Source organism: Pyrus communis, chromosome 7 (genome assembly GCF_041283825.1).
Source record: "Pyrus communis isolate YQ-2024b chromosome 7, ASM4128382v1, whole genome shotgun sequence".
NCBI lineage: Eukaryota > Viridiplantae > Streptophyta > Magnoliopsida > Rosales > Rosaceae > Pyrus > Pyrus communis.
Window position 1 is genome coordinate 30,643,271 of NC_142571.1, and position 20,703 is coordinate 30,663,973.

A 20,703-nucleotide genomic window follows, 5' to 3' on the forward strand; every position below is an offset into this window, starting at 1 on the left:
TCTCTTCAGACAAGATCACATACAACAATGCAGGGGCAAATGGGTCTTTAACACTGAACAAGATTATGAAAGTTGCTTGCCGGCCGGCCGGCCGTCTAATGAGCTAATAATGCCACATGCGTTTGAAGGTTTTGTCAAACCAAACTTAGACTTTCTGTGACGTATGGCAAACAAGTTGAAAACAACAACGCCACTCTTAATTAACAATTACTCGAATATCTACGCCTGCAAATTAGACATAAAACCAAGTTTGATTAATTATTGGATCATTTGATGTTACGGAAAAAAAGAGAGAAGAGTCGTATGTTACAGACATGAGAATAACTAAGTTGGTTGTAACAACGTTATGTACCAATGAAATAATATACTATTACTGTAGCGTTCTGTACCAATGAAATAGAATTATGTGTAATATTGTACCTATGTGTATTTATTTCATTAGAACTTGCCATATCTAAGTTGTTTTCGCTCTTCACACTTTGCCTCTCTTGTCTTGTACCATAGTATGCTTTGTTGCTGAAAGAAAAACAGCAAGTGCTGTTGAAACCTAATCATAAATGAACAAGTGTCTAATCATAATTTCTAATTTTAATTATACAAACACGTGTCTATTTGTGATTAGTTTTTCAATAGCACTTGTTACTTTTCTTTCAGCACCTAAGTAGGATTCTATGGACAATATAGCCGTTACCACGAGAAATTTTTAGTTATGACGGAAATATGGATGATACACCACATGTTTTTTTTATGCAAGTGGTGGAAAATTTTAATTTTTAAGTTATTAACCTTTTAATACATATAACTCACCATTTATATAAGGACACGTGATATACCACCTCGTATGACGATGACACTGAAAAATCTTTCCATTTCCACAGGAATTAAAATACAAGATTCCCTTCCACCTATAATCTAACGAGTGATTGAAAATTTGAATCTGACCGATTCCTTGACCCTATAAAAAATTTCTTATTTTAGTAATATTTTTATTTTTTTATGCAGTTTCATATCCCGTCCCGTTGGGATTATGGGTTTATAATCCGACCTTTCTCCAGCGCCATTCTCACACCCCGCTAGATTCTGAAAACCCAGAAAAAAGCCTGGACTCTAGAAATTGTCATTTGCTATGCACTTTGTCCAATCCAAGAGTCTTTGTCCGTTTTGAGCCTTGCAATTGACTATATCATCCCGAGCTAAATCCATCTGCTATTCACAACCACGTATTGTCAGTTCATCACACTCTTCACCCGTAATTTCAGACCCTTCCACTCTCCACTCAAATCCCGCCCTTTGTATATTAGATTAGTTTAGAATATCGCTCAAATAAAACGGTTTGGCTCCCAAAAGGGAGGAACTTTATAATCGAATTATCAAAAAGTCGTTCAATTTATCATCTGGGATTCGATGGGTTTCGAAGGAGTGGAAGAATCGGGAGGGACGGGGGTGCCCCAGTCGAAGTTCAGGTACAACTCGCCGTTTGTTCAAGTGAGTCTGATCGGATTCGTCTGTTTCTGCTGCCCTGGCATGTTCAACGCCCTCTCCGGCATGGGCGGCGGAGGCCAGGTCGATCCGACCGCCTCCAACAACGCCTCCACCGCCCTCTACACCACCTTCGCCGTCTTCGGTATCCTCGGCGGCGGAATCTACAACATCCTCGGCCCCCGCCTCACCCTCCTCTCCGCCTGCTCCACCTACGTTCTCTACGCCGGCTCATTCCTCTACTACAACCACCATAAGCACCAGGCTTTCGCCATTGTTGCCGGAGCAATCCTCGGAATCGGCGCTGGCCTCCTCTGGACCGGTCAAGGTGCCATCATGACGTCATACCCTCCCCCGAATCGAAAGGGGACGTACATCGCGCTTTTCTGGAGCATTTTCAACATGGGCGGCGTCATCGGAGGACTAATCCCCTTCGTTCTTAATTACCACCGGAGCGAAGCGACTTCCGTCAACGATGCGACTTACATCGGGTTCATGATTTTCATGTCCATCGGGACTCTTTTGACCCTCGCTATCCTGCCCCCCAGCAAAGTTGTCCGGGACGACGGGACTAAATGTACGGACATTCTGTACTCAAATGTCACAACTGAGGCCATTGAGATTGCCAAGCTGTTTACAAATTGGAAAATGCTTCTTATAATCCCGGCCGCTTGGTCGAGCAATTTTTTTTACACCTACCAATTCAACAATGTCAATCAGATTATGTTTAATCTGAGGACTAGAGGATTCAACAATGTGTTCTACTGGGGAGCGCAGATGTTGGGGTCCGTCGTGCTTGGACACATCATGGATTTCAGCTTCAAGAGTAGGAGGGCGAGGGGTTTCGCTGGCATTTCTGTGGTTGGTGTCCTCGGGACTGCCATTTGGATTGGCGGACTTGCCAACCAGCTCAACTACTCTCGCAGGGATTTGCCAGAGAAGTTGGATTTTAAGGACTCGGGCTCTGCTTTCGCAGGACCATTCGTGTTGTATTTCAGCTTCGGGTTGCTTGATGCCATGTTCCAGAGCATGGTTTACTGGATCATTGGAGCCTTGGCTGATAACTCTGAAATTCTGAGCAGGTAACGTGCCACGGTTCTCAAGTTTTAATCTCAGTGATCTTTGTGCATTTAGGCCACTTTCTGCGCGCGCGATTGGATTGGACTGGATACTCCAATCCGCGCACGAGACTTGGCCTTTAACTGTGATGCTAAATACGTGTTTTGTGCATGTATTTTACAGGTACGTTGGATTCTACAAGGGAATACAGAGTGCAGGGGCAGCAGTTGCTTGGCAAGTCGACACGCACAAGGCATCTTTCCTCGCCCAATTGGTTACGAATTTCGCGCTCAACACCGTGAGTTATCCGTTGCTGGTGGTTCTGATATTGCTGGCTGTGAAGGATGAAGGCAAGACTGATGTGGAGGAATTTACAACAGAGAAGGTTGCTAAGCCTGCAGCGTCAGAAAAGTGATCATAATGGTCGTCAGCTTAATTATCATATCGAATTTGCCATAATCCATCCGAATATTTGTCTTAATTACGTTCACACGATCAAATCTTCACGCTTCAGTGTAATGAAAATGCTAGTGTAATTGTTGTATCATGTTCAAATTGTCAAGTATTTTACAGATTTATCGAAGTTCATGTTTTGATAAATTTTCCTTTAATTTTGGAATGATTAGTTCTTGATCATGATTGTCTATTAGTTTCATGCCGGATTCTTTCATGCTTAAAAATTCAATGATGTCCGGCTTTCAAACGGCCCCTAAGGGAATGAATATTGGATTTGGAGTAAGTCAGTTGCCCCGTTGCACTCGCGTTTGAATCCGACCAGAATAGTTTGGAATATCACCAGAGAATGAATATTAATGTCTTCTTTTGACTAGAATAGTTTTTAATACCAACGGATGATGAATATTGACGTCTTCTTTTCTTTCCCTTTTCCATGTAAAGTTTGCAACACAACATGATAAGTAACACAAATTTTGATTGATCTGCATGAAGGAAATGACCGTCCTAATTAACATTTTTTGTGACAAATTTTATTTTTAAAACATACATGATTAATATATAATTCTGGCATTTACATATAAATGAATTAAAATATAGGATTTTCACTACTTAATATATAATTCTGGCATTTACACATTAACTTGATGGCTTTAGGGTTCTTGTTTTTGGGATACATTAATTAATATAAAGCTGGATTGGAAGCGCATGCAATGCGATCAAACAGTAACAAGAGGTGCATCCTTAGCCTTGTCCTCTGCCGCGGCCGGAGCTGCTGCCTTTGCTAAATCCTTCTCCGTGGCCTTTGGCTTGATCTCCGCCGCTGGCTCCTCTTCTTTCGCCTTCGGTGCAGGCTCCTCCACCAGCTCTTTCCCCTTATTCTCCTTCACAGCCTCAACGAGATTAATCTCCGCCAGTTGCTTGGCAACAACTTCGGCTTGATCAACCACTTCCTCTTTTGGCTTCTCAGTTGCTACCACCTCAGCCTCGGCCGCAATGGCAGGGACAACAGCAGGTGCGGCCGCAACCTCAGCCCCCTTCTCCTTTGGCTTTGAGAGGTCTACCAAGGGTGCTTCAGTGGTGGTCTCCTCTTGTTTCTCAGCCTCGGTGGTAGTGGCGGTGGTGGTTGTAGTAGTGGCCTCACCCTCCTGAGGGCCATCAGCCTTCTTGGGGCTGGTGGTCTCGCTAGGGAGGGTCTCTGGACGAGGGGCGTCAAACTCCTTTGGCTTGCTCGCACAGCCTCCCATGATTTGATTCGGTTGATGGGACGAGTGAGCGAGTTTTGGAGTTGGACGTCGGGGTCCGGGATATTAGGTATTAATTTATCAAAGGAGAGGAGGGGCGGTGTTTGAGGCTGAGGGAAAATGTTGGAGGACAGAATGGGTTCATATAGTGGAACAAGAGTCTTATGTTTAGGAGAAATTGTTGGTCATCAGCCTGGCAATTACCTGCATTTTCAAACCCGACAACTCTACTTCTGTTTCTCCTCCGATTTTCTAGCTAGGAAATTAGAGGAGGTGGTCTTCCAGTTCGTTATAACAGTTGGTCGTTTTCAAATTTTGTGCGGCTGTCCCCTTCGCCACGTGTCTCTTGTTCCCAAAATTTAGAGCAACAACCCCTCCAAAAATAAAATAAAATACCAATTAACGATACTAAGGTGAAACTATTAAGCAAAACGTGTGACGACATTTTCCGCTAATTTATTTCAATTATTTTCAAACGTGTAACGATACTAAATTTCGTTTGATTAAGCGAATAATCGATTTCAGATCCTTAATCTCAAAATTACATCAAAACATTACTGCTCGTGTAACAGTTACTTAATGATTGGGAGGTATAAAATGTTTTACATCAAGAATGGTCTTTTGTTTTAAAAGCCTTCATTTTGTATTAAATCTTCTGCATCTAAAATAAATGCGGCTTCTCTATGGCCCCAATGAGTGTTTGATATATACATATTAAATTTATGACAACAAAATTAAGAAAATATAAGATAATAAATGTGTTAGTCACTTATTGGGACCACAGAAAGACCGCACCTATTTTGAGTGCAAAAGGCTTGGTCTCCTTTGTTTTTACAGAGAATTATACAAGTAATTGACCTAGCTCAGTAGACGATGCTTTACCATAGTGGCCGAAAATAATGCCTTTGTATATCTTGGTACATGTACGATCCCACTAATTCCCCTCCCCTAACAACTAACTATTTAACTCGCTACTAAAAAAATAACTAACCTAGCTCATAAATAAACAAATTCAATGTCTGCACTAAAAGTTCGACCAAAAAAACTTTGCTAGTATTAATACTACACTGTGGAAGTTTTTTTAGGGTCCACACACTCATTTTTCCTTCTTACACATCCTTCTTAATTTTCGGCCGTCCGGTCAAATGAATTGAAGAAGATCAGTAATAAAAAATTAGTAAGAGTATGTGAGAGGTAAAATGGATATATGAATAGCACTTTCTGTTGTTTAATACAACAATATATTTATGAGGCATTTCCTTAGGGGTTTTCGGAAAAAGAAAAGGTATATTTGGTAAAAGAAATGGCATACGCGCCAAAATCCACAACCAATACACGTAATAGTTGTAATGAATTCAACGCCGCTGGTGACGAGAAAAGAAGCGGGAACAATGGCCGTCCCAAAAATCCGGCCGAGATCAACGTTAACTGTCCAAATCTATCAGCCGCAAAAACGACACTGTAGATGCGCAAATCAAACTCAAAATAGGCACATTACGCGTCCGATCTCTGTTCCCTTCGTTAAACACCGAAAAATTAGGGATTGAACTGGACGTTAAGCTAATCCTCTCCCTAATTATACAGAAATTCGAGAGGATATATTGAGTAAGTAGTCAAAAGGGATCAAACATTCCCATGGTAAACTCAGATTCGCCAACTTCATAATTTCTAAATCCTTAAACCTAACCTGACCTGATTTGGAGAATCAAATCTCTCAAATTTGGGGAAGGTTCAGGGAACAAGAAGAAGATCAACAAGGATTTTTTGGGGAGCTGAGATTAATTTAATTTAATTTTAAATGATTTCTCCTCCTCAAATTTCTTAAGGTTTTGCAGAACACAAAGGCGAGCTTCGCTTCTCTTTTCTTTCGAAATCCATCCGCTTTTCTTCCTGATTTCGAAAGAAAAGGAAAAAGCTCGCCTTACGAGGTAAATTGAGTGAAATAATTCATAAATCCAATGGAACCCCATTTCGCAAAATTGGTGCCAGTCCCTCTCATCCTCCTGAGCCTCTTCCCAATCATTGTCTTCTGTTCCTTCACTACAGTTCGATCCGACCACGAATCATCTACGATGATTAATCTCCGGTTGCCCTCAGATGCCACGTCCGCAGATCGATGCAGTGCACAAGTGGAGTCACCCTTGTCCCGTCCCATGTGTCCGGTAAGCTGCTTTAGACCGGACCCCGTGTGTGGGGTGGACGGGGTGACCTACTGGTGTGGGTGCCAAGAGGCACAATGTGCCGGTGTTAAAGTGGGAAAATTAGGGTTTTGTGAAGTGGGCAACGGGGGGTCTGCCCCTCTCTCTGCTCAGGCGCTGCTTCTGGTTCACATTGTTTGGCTGATCGTCCTCGGCTTTGCGGTTCTTTTCGGGCTGTTCTGAATCGACAACGACCATTAGTTGATGATGATTTTGCTGGTTTCTTGGAGGTCAAGCAAGCTTCAATCTTTTTAATCTTCTTGCAATGCAGAGACCATTTAACCGATCAATTGATATGACCCAGACACACAGAAAAACAAAGAACATGCGTGTTGTGCAAGAAAGTCGTGATCTTTTGTATCTTTAATTTTTTTTTTCTTGATTAGGTTTAACTTTGATACGAAAAAGGCCTCTCTTACATCATTGAGGAATGAGATTATTTTCGTTCACCATCCTATTTATCACGGTTAGATAGATTTAAATTTCGAGATCTGTGTAGTGGATAGATATAAATATCAAAATTTAAACTCATTCAACAGTGATAAATAAGATGATGAACATTACTACCACTAGAGGGTGGTGAGCAAAAATACACCTATTGAGTGATAGAGGAGGATATAGATAGGCCTTTGTGCTTATGGTTTGATTTATCAGAAACGGATTGTTGGAAAATAGATAACACTTGGATTTTTAAAGTTAAGATGAAAATGTACCATTTGATTAAATCTAATGGCTCTTATAAAAAAGAGTCGTTACAAATCCTTAAAATGAGGACCTTAGGTACATCATTGTTTGATCACTTGTATCTGTGCATGCAAGAAAATCGAATTAACGGCTAGGTTTTTATTTATTTATTTATTTTTATAAAACCTTCTAGTCTTACCTTTTTTTCTTGATTATTTGTATGAAATTATAACGTTTGACATTGAAATGGGCCAAATGGTCAACGAATCTCTTTCAATTAATTTAGAGCCCATTACATGCCAAAATTGTTATTGGACTTCCGGATGCGGTCCACCCGGCCCACAATCCATAAGACGGCTAGTCGCCCAACACCACACGCTGCCTTGTCTGGTCATCCTGTGAGGTCCGAGAAACCAGTCCCGCCACTTGTAGCCGTTGGCAGCCAAACGCTCCGCCACCGCTACACAGAGCTCGAGCTCCCAGAAATGTTATTTTCTTGCGCTCCGTTTGGAATCTCCAACCCCATCGTCTTCCTCACCTTCACCAATTTCGGCCACCGCGCCAGTAATTTCCTCAAAGCCAAACGCGCGGCCTCAATCTCCTCCCTAAATTACCAGTCCGCCACAACATCGCAGGCGCACTACGACAGTCTTAGGGTTTTGGAATGGGACAAGCTCTGCGACTCCGTCGCCTCCTTCGCGCGTACTTCGTTAGGCCGCGAAGCCACCAAGGCACAGCTTTGTTCTTTGATTCAGACGTATGAAGAAAGCCTCAGGCTTTTGGACGAAACCAACGCCGCCGTCGAAATGCACAAGCACGGCGGTTGTTCTTTGGATTTCACCGGCGTCAATGTCGTTTTGGTAACACAATCTTCCAAAGTTCCATGCGTCTTGTCATTCATTTCCCGGAAATTTGATGACTTTGCCTGCTACTCACTGGATTTTAGGTGCAATCTGCCATACAACATATCCGGAGGAGTTCGCCACTGGACGGAGACGAAGCGCTAGCTGTGGCGGCGATGCTGCAGTACGCGGAGAATTTGCAGAGTAATCTTAAAGCTGCTATCAAGGAAGATGCAGATTGGTACACACGCTTTATGCCGCTTTCGGAAGTGGTAAATTTTACAACATTGAGATTTCGAATAAAGTAGTACCCATTGTTAACATACATTTCAATGAATTTATATGTATCTACTTTTAACTGCTTGCACAGATAATGGAATTTGAAGTTAATCGATCACTAGTTAAGCTGATACAGCAAGTTATAGATGAAGATGGCAGTGTTAAAGACTCTGCGGTTCGTTACTACCTGTGTTATTTTGTATTTATGGTGTTTTTTCCCCTGCATTCTTGCCTCATTCAAAACTTTTGTTCCTGGTTTTAGAGTCCTAATCTGAAACGATTGCGCAGTCAAGTTCGGATGCTTGAGGGAAAGGTAATTTCTTATGTTTTCTTTATCATCGCCCATGGACATTTGAGAAGACGATGAATTTTCTTGGTCTTGAGGTTATTGTTTCTCTTCATACTTAATCATAACTTATCGTGTGACTTATTGCTCTGCTGTTCAGATTAATCAGTTAATGGACAGCCTAATTAGGAATGACAAGAGTGAAATGCCCTCCCTGGTAAGAAGCTCAAGTTCAGGGATGTATATGGTAACATCTTCAAGATTATTTTTCTAATTCTTATACTGTAATTGGCTCAGGAAGTGAGTAACATTGATGGTAGGTGGTGCATAAAATCGAGCGCTAACGAACTGAAAAATTTCAAGGGTCTGCTGTTGCCCAGGTCTGTAAAGTTTGTTGTATAACTTTTATCAACTGTGAGCATTCAAACAACACTTTATTTATTGTTTTAAGGTCTTGATCATATTTTGTAGTTCTCTCTCAGATGTTGATTGATTCAGTCCTGAAAGTGATGTAATGTTATAGTCGTTCAGGCATAGGAAGCATTGTCGAGCCATTATCTGCTATCCCTCTAAATGATGAGTTGCAACAAACAAGGGTACTAGTTTCAGAAGCTGAGGCAGAAGTTCTCTCAATGTTAACAGAAAAGGTTTCTGGCTTTACGTGGTATAACTATTCTTTTTCTGGCTATATAATATTTTCCCCTTTTTTATGTTTATCTTCTTGTTGTTTTCTGTACAGATGCAAATGGATCTTGATAACATTGAACAACTATCCAACAGAATAATCCAATTGGATGTGGTAGGTTGCTGCCACCATTTAATGATATCTTCTTTCAGCTCGTTCTCTCTTTCATTTTATTCTTGAACGGGATCAACTAACTTCTAAAGAAACAAAGGGGGTAATAAAAGAAAAAACTTTCATACCTTAAAATTTGAATGCCTCAAAAGCAGTCTTCACAAAATTCAGAATCATTACTCAAGTTTGAAGCACATTCCAACTGCATGATCATATTTTGATGGAATTTTTTCTAAATGCCATTACGGCTGTTACTTTTTCTCTTATTTTGGTTGGAAATTCATTAGTTTGGGCTGTTAATTTGTAGGTCCATGCCCGAGCAACTTATGGTCTGTCATTTGGGGGAACATATCCGAAAATATTTCTACCAGGAGGGCATGGCCCTTCCACTTTGACCAACTTATCAGGGAACAAACATCAACAAGCATCTGATCCCTCAAAGAGTGAATGGGTGTTGTATCTGCCGAAAGCTTATCATCCTCTATTACTTCACCAACATAGAGAAAATTTACAGAAGGCTAGGAAGGAGTTAAAGAATGCCACTATGGTACTTATGTGATAACTCATAACTGTAATCTGGTGCCCATTTGTTATATGAATTAAACTCAACTTTATTTTTACTGTATTCTTTTAATAGAGTGGCGATCAATAGGACTTGCATTGAGGTGATTGCCTTATCAAGAGTCAGTAGTTTACTTCTTGACAAGTATGTTATAAACATTTGGTTCTGTTACTAGGAAATCAAAAGAAAAGTACAAGGAGAGAATGTTACACAGAAAGCAGGAAAAGATACCGACATTTCATCCTTAGAATTGAAGGTAATCTCTAATTTAATAGGGTGATTATTCATAATACAGCTGGCAGGAAATTCTTATCTCTTAGTGTGCAGACACTATATTTATTAAACTGATATTTTGTTGTTAAGAATGTTTTACCTCTGTTTGCCAGGCTAAAGAACTGGAACAAGCTCGACCAATTCCAGTTGATTTTTTCATAGCTAAAAAAACACGAGTTTTGGTTATCACTGGCCCTAATACGGGGGGTAAAACCATTTGCCTAAAGACCGTAGGATTGGCAGCTATGATGGCAAAATCAGGTTTATCTAACATATCTTAATTCTTTTAGTCATTCCTTTAAGTTTTACTAGTAGTCTCACTATTATACAGATACTATAATTGTTATACTTTCTCTTATCAATCTGAGATTGTTAATATCCAGTCCACAGACATTTCGGATGAATAGGTTTATGAAATGAAAACAGATTGCTCTCCAAGCGGGTAGAAAGTATTTAGGGACATAAAATTGTCACAAATGCAACTTTCAACACTTGTAACCCCCTTTTTTACACATTGCAGGTCTTTATGTTTTATGTTCCGAATCAGTACAAATCCCTTGGTTTGATTCAGTTTTTGCTGACATTGGTGATGAACAATCCCTGACCCAATCGCTTTCCACCTTTTCCAGCCACTTAAAACATATAAGCGTAAGAAAAAAGTTCTTTCTGTAAGTTTTTCTACCTTGTCTTTAGTAAAGCTTCCAAATGGTAAACATGATCAACAACGAAGGTAGAATAGATAAAAACTTGATTGAGACATTTACTGGAGGAGTTTCCGTGAAAATTCTTGACTATATGTTTATGATTCTTGCAGGAAATCCAAACACAGTCAACAAGTCGTTCACTTGTGCTACTAGATGAGGTCTGGTTATATTGACTGTTTTTTAAATGAAAAAAAATGTGAAAAATAAAAGGAAATAAAGATGAATACAGGTATTACACAACTCCTTTTGCGTTTGTTAGGTTGGTGCAGGAACAAATCCTCTCGAAGGAGCAGCACTGGGGATGTCTCTTCTGGAATCTTTTGCTGAAACTGGTGCTTTGTTGACAATTGCTACAACACATCATGGTGAACTCAAAACCCTGAAATACAGGTATATGACATACAAGTTAAAGATGCAAATATTGCATTACTATGACAGTTCAACTATTTAACACATCCAGTTTTTAGTGGAAAAAAAAATGTTTGTCAGACTTATGGTCAAAGTTTGTTCTGCATGTGGTTGATTGAGGCAAAATTTGCCCCATCTTGGACCTTGAAATCTATATGAGCCTATATAATATTTGCGCTGCTATAAAGTCTTTGTTTTGTGTTGACGAGATTGTTTCTTTGACAGCAATGAGGCCTTTGAAAATGCATGTATGGAGTTTGATGAAGTGAAGTTAAGGCCAACGTACAGGATTCTCTGGGGAGTACCAGGTCTCCATTATGACAAACAAATTTAGCTTTTGTTCTGATTTTTCTTTTTAAATCCGTTATCCTGGTGATAGAAGAAAGGAGCCATACTGTATAATTTACTAGTAGTCGTGTGGTGTACCCATCTGCATAATGACTGAAGGATTAAGATCTATTCCACAGGGCGTTCAAATGCAATCAATATAGCTGAAAGGTTAGGACTACCTGGTAAAGTTGTAGATAATGCCCGTGAACTATATGGTGCAGCTAGTGCAGGAATAGATGAGGTAACATGCATAGCTTTTTTCAAGTTTTGTTTGAAATCTCTCGTTTTCTTCATGTCATGCATTAAAATGAATCTGTTCATTCCAAATTCCAATGCAGGTGATAATTGATATGGAACGGTTAAAGCAGGATTTTCAAGAGCTTTTATATGAAGGACAACATCATCTAAAGTGAGATTTTTCTGCCCAGTTTAGATAATACTGATATAAACTTGGTGTTACAGTCTTGAACGGGGAACAGATTTTAGAAAGAGAAAATAACATAAAAGCTAAGTCATGATGCCTAGATGAATCTAAGGTTACAGACAGTGAATCTGTTCATTTTTGTACTTGTAGGCTCTCAAGAGAGTCGTATGAGAAACTGTTGGTTGCCAAAAGGAAGATTATGGAACATAGTAGTGATCAAAGATTTAGGAAGATACGAGAAATATCTGAGGCTGCTGCAATGGCCCGTTCTATCCTTCACAAAAAAGTACGAACACGCCGTGCATCTGCAATTCAATCTCTGCAACCTACTTTAACGCATACAAGCCAGCATAAATTGGAAACTAACAGTCAACGCACAAGAATAGATGATGGACATTCAACGGAAAGTAGGAGTGCATCCTCTTTGTCACCATCAGGTATTCATAAACCAATTAGAACTTCCAAGACCTATTTGGTATTGACTGTCAAATCTCTTCACGGGTTGAGTTTTTACCAACCAAGAATGTGTTTTACCATTTTTTAAGTAGTAGTTTTTCACTTTATATTTCAGTTAAATTTGAGCTTCCCAAGGTTGGCAATATGGTGTTTGTTTCTTCCCTTGGAAAGAAAGCTGCAGTTTTGAGAGTGGATCCATCTAAAGAGGAAATAGTGGTTCAAGCCGGAAACATGAAGCTGAAATTGAAACTCGATGACATTAAGGCGTGACAGACAAGAATACATGCATGTGAATGCCATCTACGACGTGAACAGAAAGGACTTTTGGTCGCACAATTGCACATTAATGAGTAAGCCTGCTCCACATTGTTTATAACTCATTTTAAGTATGCTTTGTTTCCATATCAACTCTTATATCTGCCATCTCTCTCTGATGTCAGATACCGTTATGTTGAATACCATCTGCAGATCCGACAATCAAACTTAATAGTAAGCTGGTAGGTATAGCTCAAGCTTGAACCAAGCATGCCAATTAAAATGCTGACATCTTGAAGATACCCGACACATTGACGGTGGGAGATGCATAACCCACTTTATTAGGGTTTCAACCTCCAACCAATGACAGAGAATGTAAATAAACATCCTCAGTAATATGAGATGTAACTGCCTCGGTTGCTTATCTTCGTAAGTACATGATTCTATATATCCTGGAACTCAATTCGTTGAAACATGGCCCAAGTTTTGATTGTCGTGATCAAATGGATCTTGGATTCGATGTGAATCTGAAAGATCTCTTTTGTGAGGTATCTGTGTAACATACTGTTGCATCCCCATCTAGCTTGTTGGGTAAGTAAAAATAAAAGAGAGATGCTAAGAACACACTCTCAAAAGTGAGACTCGCCACAAACTCTCAGCCGCATCATGTTTTTGGCACAATGTTTTATAATGTTGGTATATAAATTGACGTTAAACTGTGAAATAAAATATAGGGCAATGTTAGGGAATCTAAATTTATTGAATTTTTTTTTAAAATTAAATGACATGGAAGTTGATGATTGGATTATTACTTGACAGTTGATAAAATTGCTCATTTTTGTTGGTGAAACATTATTTACTTTGCAAATTTAGTCTTTCTAGCGTTACCGTAAAATATATATATAAACAAAGCCTCCTTTTGATTTCTTCTTCTGATCTCGTTGAAGGAAGAGCAAATGGAGGGAGATTGGGGCAATAGAAGATGAGTCTCCAAGGGCCTTTTGTTTTTGAGATCATTATGTATTATTCTCCAACTAATCTTGTAACGTAAAAACCATCACTGTCTGAGTGGATCAGTCTGTCTTCTACCTCTTGAAGAACTTTAGGGTTAAGAATATCCGCAGGACTGATATGGGGCGATATGTCCTGCACACAAGGGAGTTACTAGTTAGACCATTCAAACTTAAGAAAGATGGTACAAATTGGAACAACATAAGACACTGGTGAGTGAGAACATTCTAAACTCTTGGATTCGATATGTCTACGAGCTGCTGCTTTCAAAAGTTCTAATTGGTTTATGAATACCTGATGGCGATAAAGAGGATGCACTGCTACTTTCCGTTGAATGTCCATCATCCATTCTTGTGCGTATACATACATTCGTATACATATGAATACATATATAGGGTTTGGCGTATAACTCAACAATTTGTTTGATTGTTTCCTTTACATTTGTCGACAGTACCATTGAGCATTATTTAGTACTGACTGTCAAATCTCTTCATGGATGAGTTTTAACCAACCAAGAATGTCTTTTACCTTTTCTTAAGTATTAGTTTTTCACTTTGTATTTCAGTGAAATATTGAGCTTCCCAAGGTTGGCAATGTAGTGTCTGTTTCTTCCCTTGGAAAGAAAGCTGCAGTTTTGAGAGTGGATCCATCTAAAGAGGAAATAGTGGTTCAAGCCGGAAACATGAAGCTGAAATTGAAACTCGACGACATTAAGGTGTGACTGACAAGAATACATGCAGGTGAATGCCATCTACGACGCGAACAGAAAGGATTTTTGGTCGCACAATTGCACATTAATGAGTAAACTATAAAACTTAAGAACACAGGTTTTCCACTTGTTTGCATACCCATTCAACTATGGGATGCTTTGTATTTATAAGCTGTTCATGATTACATCAGAGGTTTTGAAAACCCTAATTACAAGGAGATTTGAAATTCAAAATACAAAACAGAAAAGCTCCAGTTTATATATATCGAAACCTATATCCTACAAACAAGGAGTGGTAATCCGATAACACTTTCAAACTAAACAAACTCCTCAAATTTCGGAGTTGACTCCTGAAAGCATGGTAGATGAAACTGCAGGTTGACTTCGTTTAACATAAGCATGCTTCGCATTGTTTATAACTCATTTTAAGTATGCTTTGTTAGTTTGTTTCCATATCAACGCTTGTTTCTGCCATCTCTCTCTGATGTCAGATAGAGTTTATGTTGAATACCATCTGCATATCCGACAATCAAACTTAATAGTGAGCCGGTAGGTATGGCTCAAACTTGAATGTTGAATACCATCTGCGTATCCGACAATCAAACTTAATAGTGAGCCGGTAGGTATGGCTCAAACTTGAACCCAGCATGCCAATTAAAATGCTGACATCTTGAAGATACCCGAAACATTGACGGTGGGAGATGCATAATACACTTCATTAGGGTTTCAACCTTCAACGAATGATAGATAATGTAAATAAACATCCTCAGTAGCTCATCTTCGTAAGTACATGATTCTATATATCTTGGAACTCAATTTGTTGAAACATGGCCCAAGTTTTGATTGTCGTGATCAAATGGATCTTTGATTTGACATGAATCTGGAAGATCTCTTTTGTGAGGTATCTGTGTAACATGTTGAATAAGTGGCCAAGTGGCCATACTTTAGATTAAACAAAAGAAGGTGGGAAACACCTTCCTTGTTTTAAGGAGAAAAAAAAGGGAAAGTCTTTGTCTTTGTGGAAAAAGTTTGAACCAACACCCGTGGGTGTTGGCTAAAGGAAAAAGAAATATTGTTTTTAAGAATGAGTGCTCATGATTCGGTTTAGAAAAGGAGAGAGAGAAAGAAGGAGCTCATTTTGTTTCGGTTGTTAAGAAGCAGAGAGAAGGAAGAGCAAAAAAGAGCTTTCTTTTGCAGAGAGCTAAGGAGAGTTGCAGAGAGCTAAAGGAGCTGCAAAGAGAGAAGAGAAGCTGCTGCTTCAATTGGTTAGTAATCATCCACCAAAGTAGTTGTTGTTGTAATAGCTTTGAGCTATATGTATAGAGAAGAAATTATTCATTATATTTCTTCCTCTATTTGTTTCTTTGGTGTGTGAGAGCTATTGGGTGTATTGGGTTTTTGGGTTGTGAGATTGCCAACACTTTGTAAACTCCCATTTGGTTGATAGTGGATTATTGGGTGAGCTCCTACTGCTCCGAGGACGTACTCCAGTTACACTGACTGTGGAGGAACCTCGTTAAAATCTTGATGTCTTTTATATTTTGTTCTTGCATTTTATTTGATATATTTCCTGTGGGTTAGCTTGAGTTGGTTCCAAAAGATTTTGGTGCTATCCTAGCACAACAATTGGTATCAGAGCACTGGTTGCTCTTGGGTACTGTCTAGTTGCCAAAGATGTCAGACGGGCAAGATGAGAATCCTTTTGGAAGCAGCTCCGGGTTTGCAAGAACTACGGTGCAAAATGCAAAGTTCGAAGTGGAAAAGTTTGATGGCACAAACAACTTCGGGATGTGGCAATGTGAGGTTAAAGATGTGTTGGCTCAACAAGATCTTCTTGCCGCCTTGGGAGAGAAGCCTGAAGCTATGTCGAAACTGGAATGGGAGAAATTAAATTTGTGGGCTTGCTCTTCAATTCGGTTGTGCCTTGCAAAAACTCAGAAGTATTTTGTGATGCGGGAGACATTGGCAAGTGTGTTGTGGCAAAAATTACAAGACAAGTATATGACGAAGAGTGCAGAGAACCGGCTACACTTGAAGAAAAGGCTCTACCGCTTCCAATACAAAGAAGGTACAAAAATGATTAGACACCTTGATGCTTTTAATAAGTTGATTGCCGACTTGTTAAATTTAGATGAGGATATTAAGGATGAAGATAAGGCCTTAATATTGTTGAATTCCTTGCCGGACTCTTATGAGCATTTTGTTACCACTATTATGCATGGTAAAGAAACTGTGAAATTTGAAGATGTGTCAAATGCCTTGATGAATTATGAAATGAGGCATAGAGATAAAAATCATGATAGTACCTCTGAAGCTTTATTTGTTAGAGGTAGATCATCGGAGAGGAGATCCTCTTCTAGCAGGAAAAAATCACAGTCTCGACCTAGAGGAAACTCTAAAGGTAGAAAACCTTTGGAAAGGGATGAATGTGCCTTTTGTCGTAATAAGGGCCATTGGAAGAAAGATTGTCCTAGATTGAAGACCAAAGGCAAAGAAAGTTCTGAAGCTAATGTTGCTGAGGTTGAAACAGATTTTTCTGATTTTGCTTTAACCACTTCCTCATCATTTGATTGTGCTACTAAGTGGGTGTTGGATACGGGTTGTACTCATCATATGACTCCTCACAAGGATTGGTTTTCAAGCTTGAAAGAGTTTGATGGCGGTGTTGTGTTCATGGGAGATGACAATCCTTGCACAACAAAAGGGATTGGTACAGTTCGTTTGAAGTTGCATGATGGCATGGTTAAAGAGTTGACAGGTGTTCGGTATGTACCGAATTTGAAGAAAAATCTTATTTCTTTGGGAACTTTGGAAGCCAAGGGCTTCAGGTTTCATTCAGATGGGCAAACATTGAAGGTGACTTATGGTGCACTTGTTGTGATGAAAGCTCCTCGATGTGGCCATTTGTATTTATTGCAAGGAAGCACTGTGACAGGTGAAGCATCTGTAGTCTCAGAAAATATGGGCACATCCGATTCTGATACTACTAGATTGTGGCATATGAGATTAGGCCATGCCGGTGAGAAAGCTCTACAAGGGCTTGTGAAACAAGGTCTTCTAAAAGGTGCCACGACTTGTAAGCTTGATTTCTGTGAGCATTGTGTCTTGGGGAAGCAAACTAGAGTGAAGTTTGGTACTGCTGTACATCAGACGAAGGGCATTCTTGATTATGTGCATTCGGATGTTTGGGGTCCTACAAAGACTCCCTCTTTGAGTGGTAGACATTGGTTCGTGACCTTTGTTGATGATTATTCAAGAAGGTCTTGGGTCTACACTATGAAGCACAAGAGTGAGGTGTTGAGCATTTTCTTGGGTTGGAAGAAAATGGTTGAGAACCAGACTGGGAGAAAGATTAAGATTTTGAGATCGGATAATGGTGGTGAATACACATCCGACCCTTTCTTTAAAGTTTGCAAAGAGGAAGGGATTGTGAGACATTTTAGTGTCCGGGGAACTCCACAACAAAATGGAGTTGCAGAAAGATTGAATCGAACCTTGCTTGAGAAGGTTAGATGCATGTTGTCTCAGTCGGGTTTGAGCAAGTCGTTTTGGGCAGAGGCAGTTACTTATGCATGTCACATCATCAACCGATTACCCTCAGCTGCTGTTCAGGGTAAGACGCCAATGGAGGTATGGACTGGAAAACCTTCTAATGATTATGATTATATTCGTATTTTTGGTTCACCTGCTTATTTTCATGTAACTGAAAATAAACTTGATCCTAGAGCCAAAAAGGCTATCTTTCTTGGTTTTAGTAGTGGTGTCAAAGGTTATAGGTTGTGGTGCCCAGAGATGAAAAAACTTGTAATCAGCAGAGATGTGACATTTGATGAAGAAAATATGTTTAGAGACTCTGAGAAGAATGTGAAAGATGTCCAACAGGTGGAGCTTGAGAAAGTTGCCTCTAGTACTTCAAATCCTATTTCCGCTGATGTCGAAGCCACTACAAGTGAAGAAGTGGAAGACCATGAGGATGTTGAAGAAGTTGAACTTGAAGATTCTATTCAAGTTGAAGAGCAAGTTTCACCTCAAGAGTCTATTGCTAAGAACAGAGGAAAGAGAAATATTACCAAGCCAGCTCGGTATAGTGACTATGTTGCTTTTGCTCTTCCTATTATCACTGATGAGATTCCATCCAATTTTGAGGAAGCCATTGAGAGTGAAGAAAAGGAGAATTGGTGCAATGCCATGGGCGACGAGATGAATTCTCTCATGAAAAACAAGACTTGGGAGTTAGCTAAATTGCCTAAGGGTAAGAAAGCTATTGGTTGCAAATGGGTGTATGCCAAGAAGGAAGATGTTGCTGAGAAAAGCAATGTCAGATTCAAAGCAAGATTAGTTGCTAAAGGGTATGCACAAAAGGAGGGCATTGACTACAATGAAATCTTTTCTCCAGTTGTGAAGCACTCATCAATTCGCATTATGTTAGCTCTTGTTGCACAATATGATCTTGAACTTGTGCAACTTGATGTGAAGACGGCTTTCCTACATGGTGATTTGAATGAAGAGATCTATATGTGTCAACCGGATGGGTATAAAGTGAAAGGGAAAGAAAATTTGTTTTGCAAGTTGAAGAAATCACTTTATGGCTTGAAGCAATCTCCAAGGCAATGGTATTTGAGATTTGATAAATTTATGAGAGGCCAAAATTATTCTAGAAGTCAATATGATCATTGTGTGTACTTCAAGAAGTTGCAAGATGGGTCTTTCATTTATTTATTGATATATGTTGATGATATGTTGATTGCCTCAAAGAATGCTGAAGAGATTGAGAAATTGAAGAAGCAAATGAAAAATGAGTTCGAGATGAAGGATCTTGGTGAAGCAAAGAAGATCCTTGGCATGGAGATCACTAGAGACAGAGAGAAGGGTTTGGTTTGTTTGAATCAAAGACAATACCTTGAGAAGTTGATTCGGAAGTTTGGAGTTCATGATTCAACTAAACCGGTTAGTACCCCTTTGGCTCCTCATTTTAAATTGAGTTCTCCACAATGTCCTAAAACTGATCAAGAGAAGCTACAAATGAAAAATATACCATATGCAAATTTGGTTGGTAGTTTGATGTATGCAATGGTATGCTCTAGACCGGATATTGCTCATGCAGTTGGCATGGTGAGTCGATATATGCATAATCCTGGTAAAGAGCATTGGAATGCAGCTAAGTGGATATTGAGGTATCTCCATGGTACTCGAGATGTTGGTTTATGCTTTGAGAGGGATGACTCTGGTATTGGTCATTTTGCTGTTGGTTATGTTGATTCAGATTATGCAGGTGATCTGGATGGAAGGAAGTCTACTACAGGCTATGTGTTTACTATGGCTAAAGGGCCAGTTTGTTGGAGGTCCATTTTGCAGTCGTCTGTTGCCTTGTCTACTACAGAGGCTGAATATATGCCAGTTGCTGAAGCTATAAAGGAGGCCATTTGGATACATGGGCTGATTAGAGATTTGGGGGTTGATCAGAAGCAGGTGGAGGTGCATTGTGATAGTCAGAGTGCCATTTATTTGGCTAAGTATCAGGTTCATCATGCGAGGACCAAGCACATAGATGTGCGTTATCACTTTGTTCGTGAAGTTGTTGGTGAAGGAGAAATCATTCTCCAGAAGATTCCAACTAAAGACAACCCCGCTGATATGTTGACTAAGGTTGTTGGTGTAGCCAAGTTTGTTCATTGCTTGAACTTGGCTCACATTTTGCCTATATAAAGAAGGCGTTGAGCAGTAGGAGTTTTGGAGCATTTGGCTCGGCATGAGTTGTTCTCTTGCTAGTGATTGGGAGTGATGTTGTGTGTTAATTGTGTTGTTTGGCTTATCATGGCGTTTTTCGGAACTTGGCCAAGGTGGAGATTGTTGAATAAGTGGCCAAGTGGCCATACTTTAGATTAAACAAAAGAAGGTGGGAAACACCTTCCTTGTTTTAAGGAGAAAAAAAAGGGAAAGTCTTTGTCTTTGTGGAAAAAGTTTGAACCAACACCCGTGGGTGTTGGCTAAAGGAAAAAGAAATATTGTTTTTAAGAATGAGTGCTCATGATTCGGTTTAGAAAAGGAGAGAGAGAAAGAAGGAGCTCATTTTGTTTCGGTTGTTAAGAAGCAGAGAGAAGGAAGAGCAAAAAAGAGCTTTCTTTTGCAGAGAGCTAAGGAGAGTTGCAGAGAGCTAAAGGAGCTGCAAAGAGAGAAGAGAAGCTGCTGCTTCAATTGGTTAGTAATCATCCACCAAAGTAGTTGTTGTTGTAATAGCTTTGAGCTATATG

At 39.7% G+C, this 20,703-nt stretch overlaps 4 protein-coding genes across 5 annotated transcripts; 3 read left to right on the forward strand and 1 right to left on the reverse strand.

The window, feature by feature from the left end:
* Nucleotides 1-921: 921 nt before the first annotated feature.
* LOC137735424 (UNC93-like protein 1) lies at nt 922-3,138 on the forward strand. Its single transcript, XM_068474845.2, has 2 exons — nt 922-2,561; nt 2,722-3,138. Exons 1-2 carry the CDS (start codon nt 1,405-1,407, stop codon nt 2,951-2,953), a joined length of 1,389 nt encoding a protein of 462 aa, XP_068330946.2. The 5' UTR covers nt 922-1,404; the 3' UTR covers nt 2,954-3,138.
* Nucleotides 3,139-3,576: 438 nt separating this feature from the next.
* On the reverse strand, nt 3,577-4,380 carry LOC137734582 (uncharacterized). Its single transcript, XM_068473818.2, has one exon. The coding sequence runs from the start codon at nt 4,236-4,238 to the stop codon at nt 3,711-3,713; it is 528 nt and encodes a 175-aa protein (XP_068329919.2). The 5' UTR covers nt 4,239-4,380; the 3' UTR covers nt 3,577-3,710.
* A 1,813-nt stretch (nt 4,381-6,193) lies between these two features.
* Nucleotides 6,194-6,856, forward strand: LOC137734583 (uncharacterized). The gene has a single exon (XM_068473819.2). It carries the CDS (start codon nt 6,194-6,196, stop codon nt 6,614-6,616), a length of 423 nt encoding a protein of 140 aa, XP_068329920.2. The 3' UTR covers nt 6,617-6,856.
* Nucleotides 6,758-13,205, forward strand: LOC137734633 (DNA mismatch repair protein MutS, type 2). 2 transcript variants are annotated; one of them, XM_068473881.2, is made up of 20 exons: nt 6,758-7,977; nt 8,064-8,231; nt 8,330-8,413; nt 8,501-8,551; nt 8,685-8,741; nt 8,822-8,904; nt 9,048-9,171; nt 9,264-9,323; nt 9,628-9,867; nt 10,058-10,138; nt 10,269-10,416; nt 10,676-10,803; nt 10,970-11,017; nt 11,119-11,249; nt 11,493-11,575; nt 11,735-11,838; nt 11,936-12,006; nt 12,172-12,458; nt 12,593-12,827; nt 12,918-13,205. In XM_068473881.2, exons 1-19 carry the CDS (start codon nt 7,414-7,416, stop codon nt 12,745-12,747), a joined length of 2,667 nt encoding a protein of 888 aa, XP_068329982.2. In that variant the 5' UTR covers nt 6,758-7,413; the 3' UTR covers nt 12,748-12,827; nt 12,918-13,205. The 2 variants fall into 2 exon arrangements, with proteins under 2 accessions (XP_068329982.2, XP_068329983.2); XM_068473882.2 differs by having other exon boundaries at nt 12,946-13,205.
* The last annotated feature ends 7,498 nt before the right edge of the window (nt 13,206-20,703 follow it).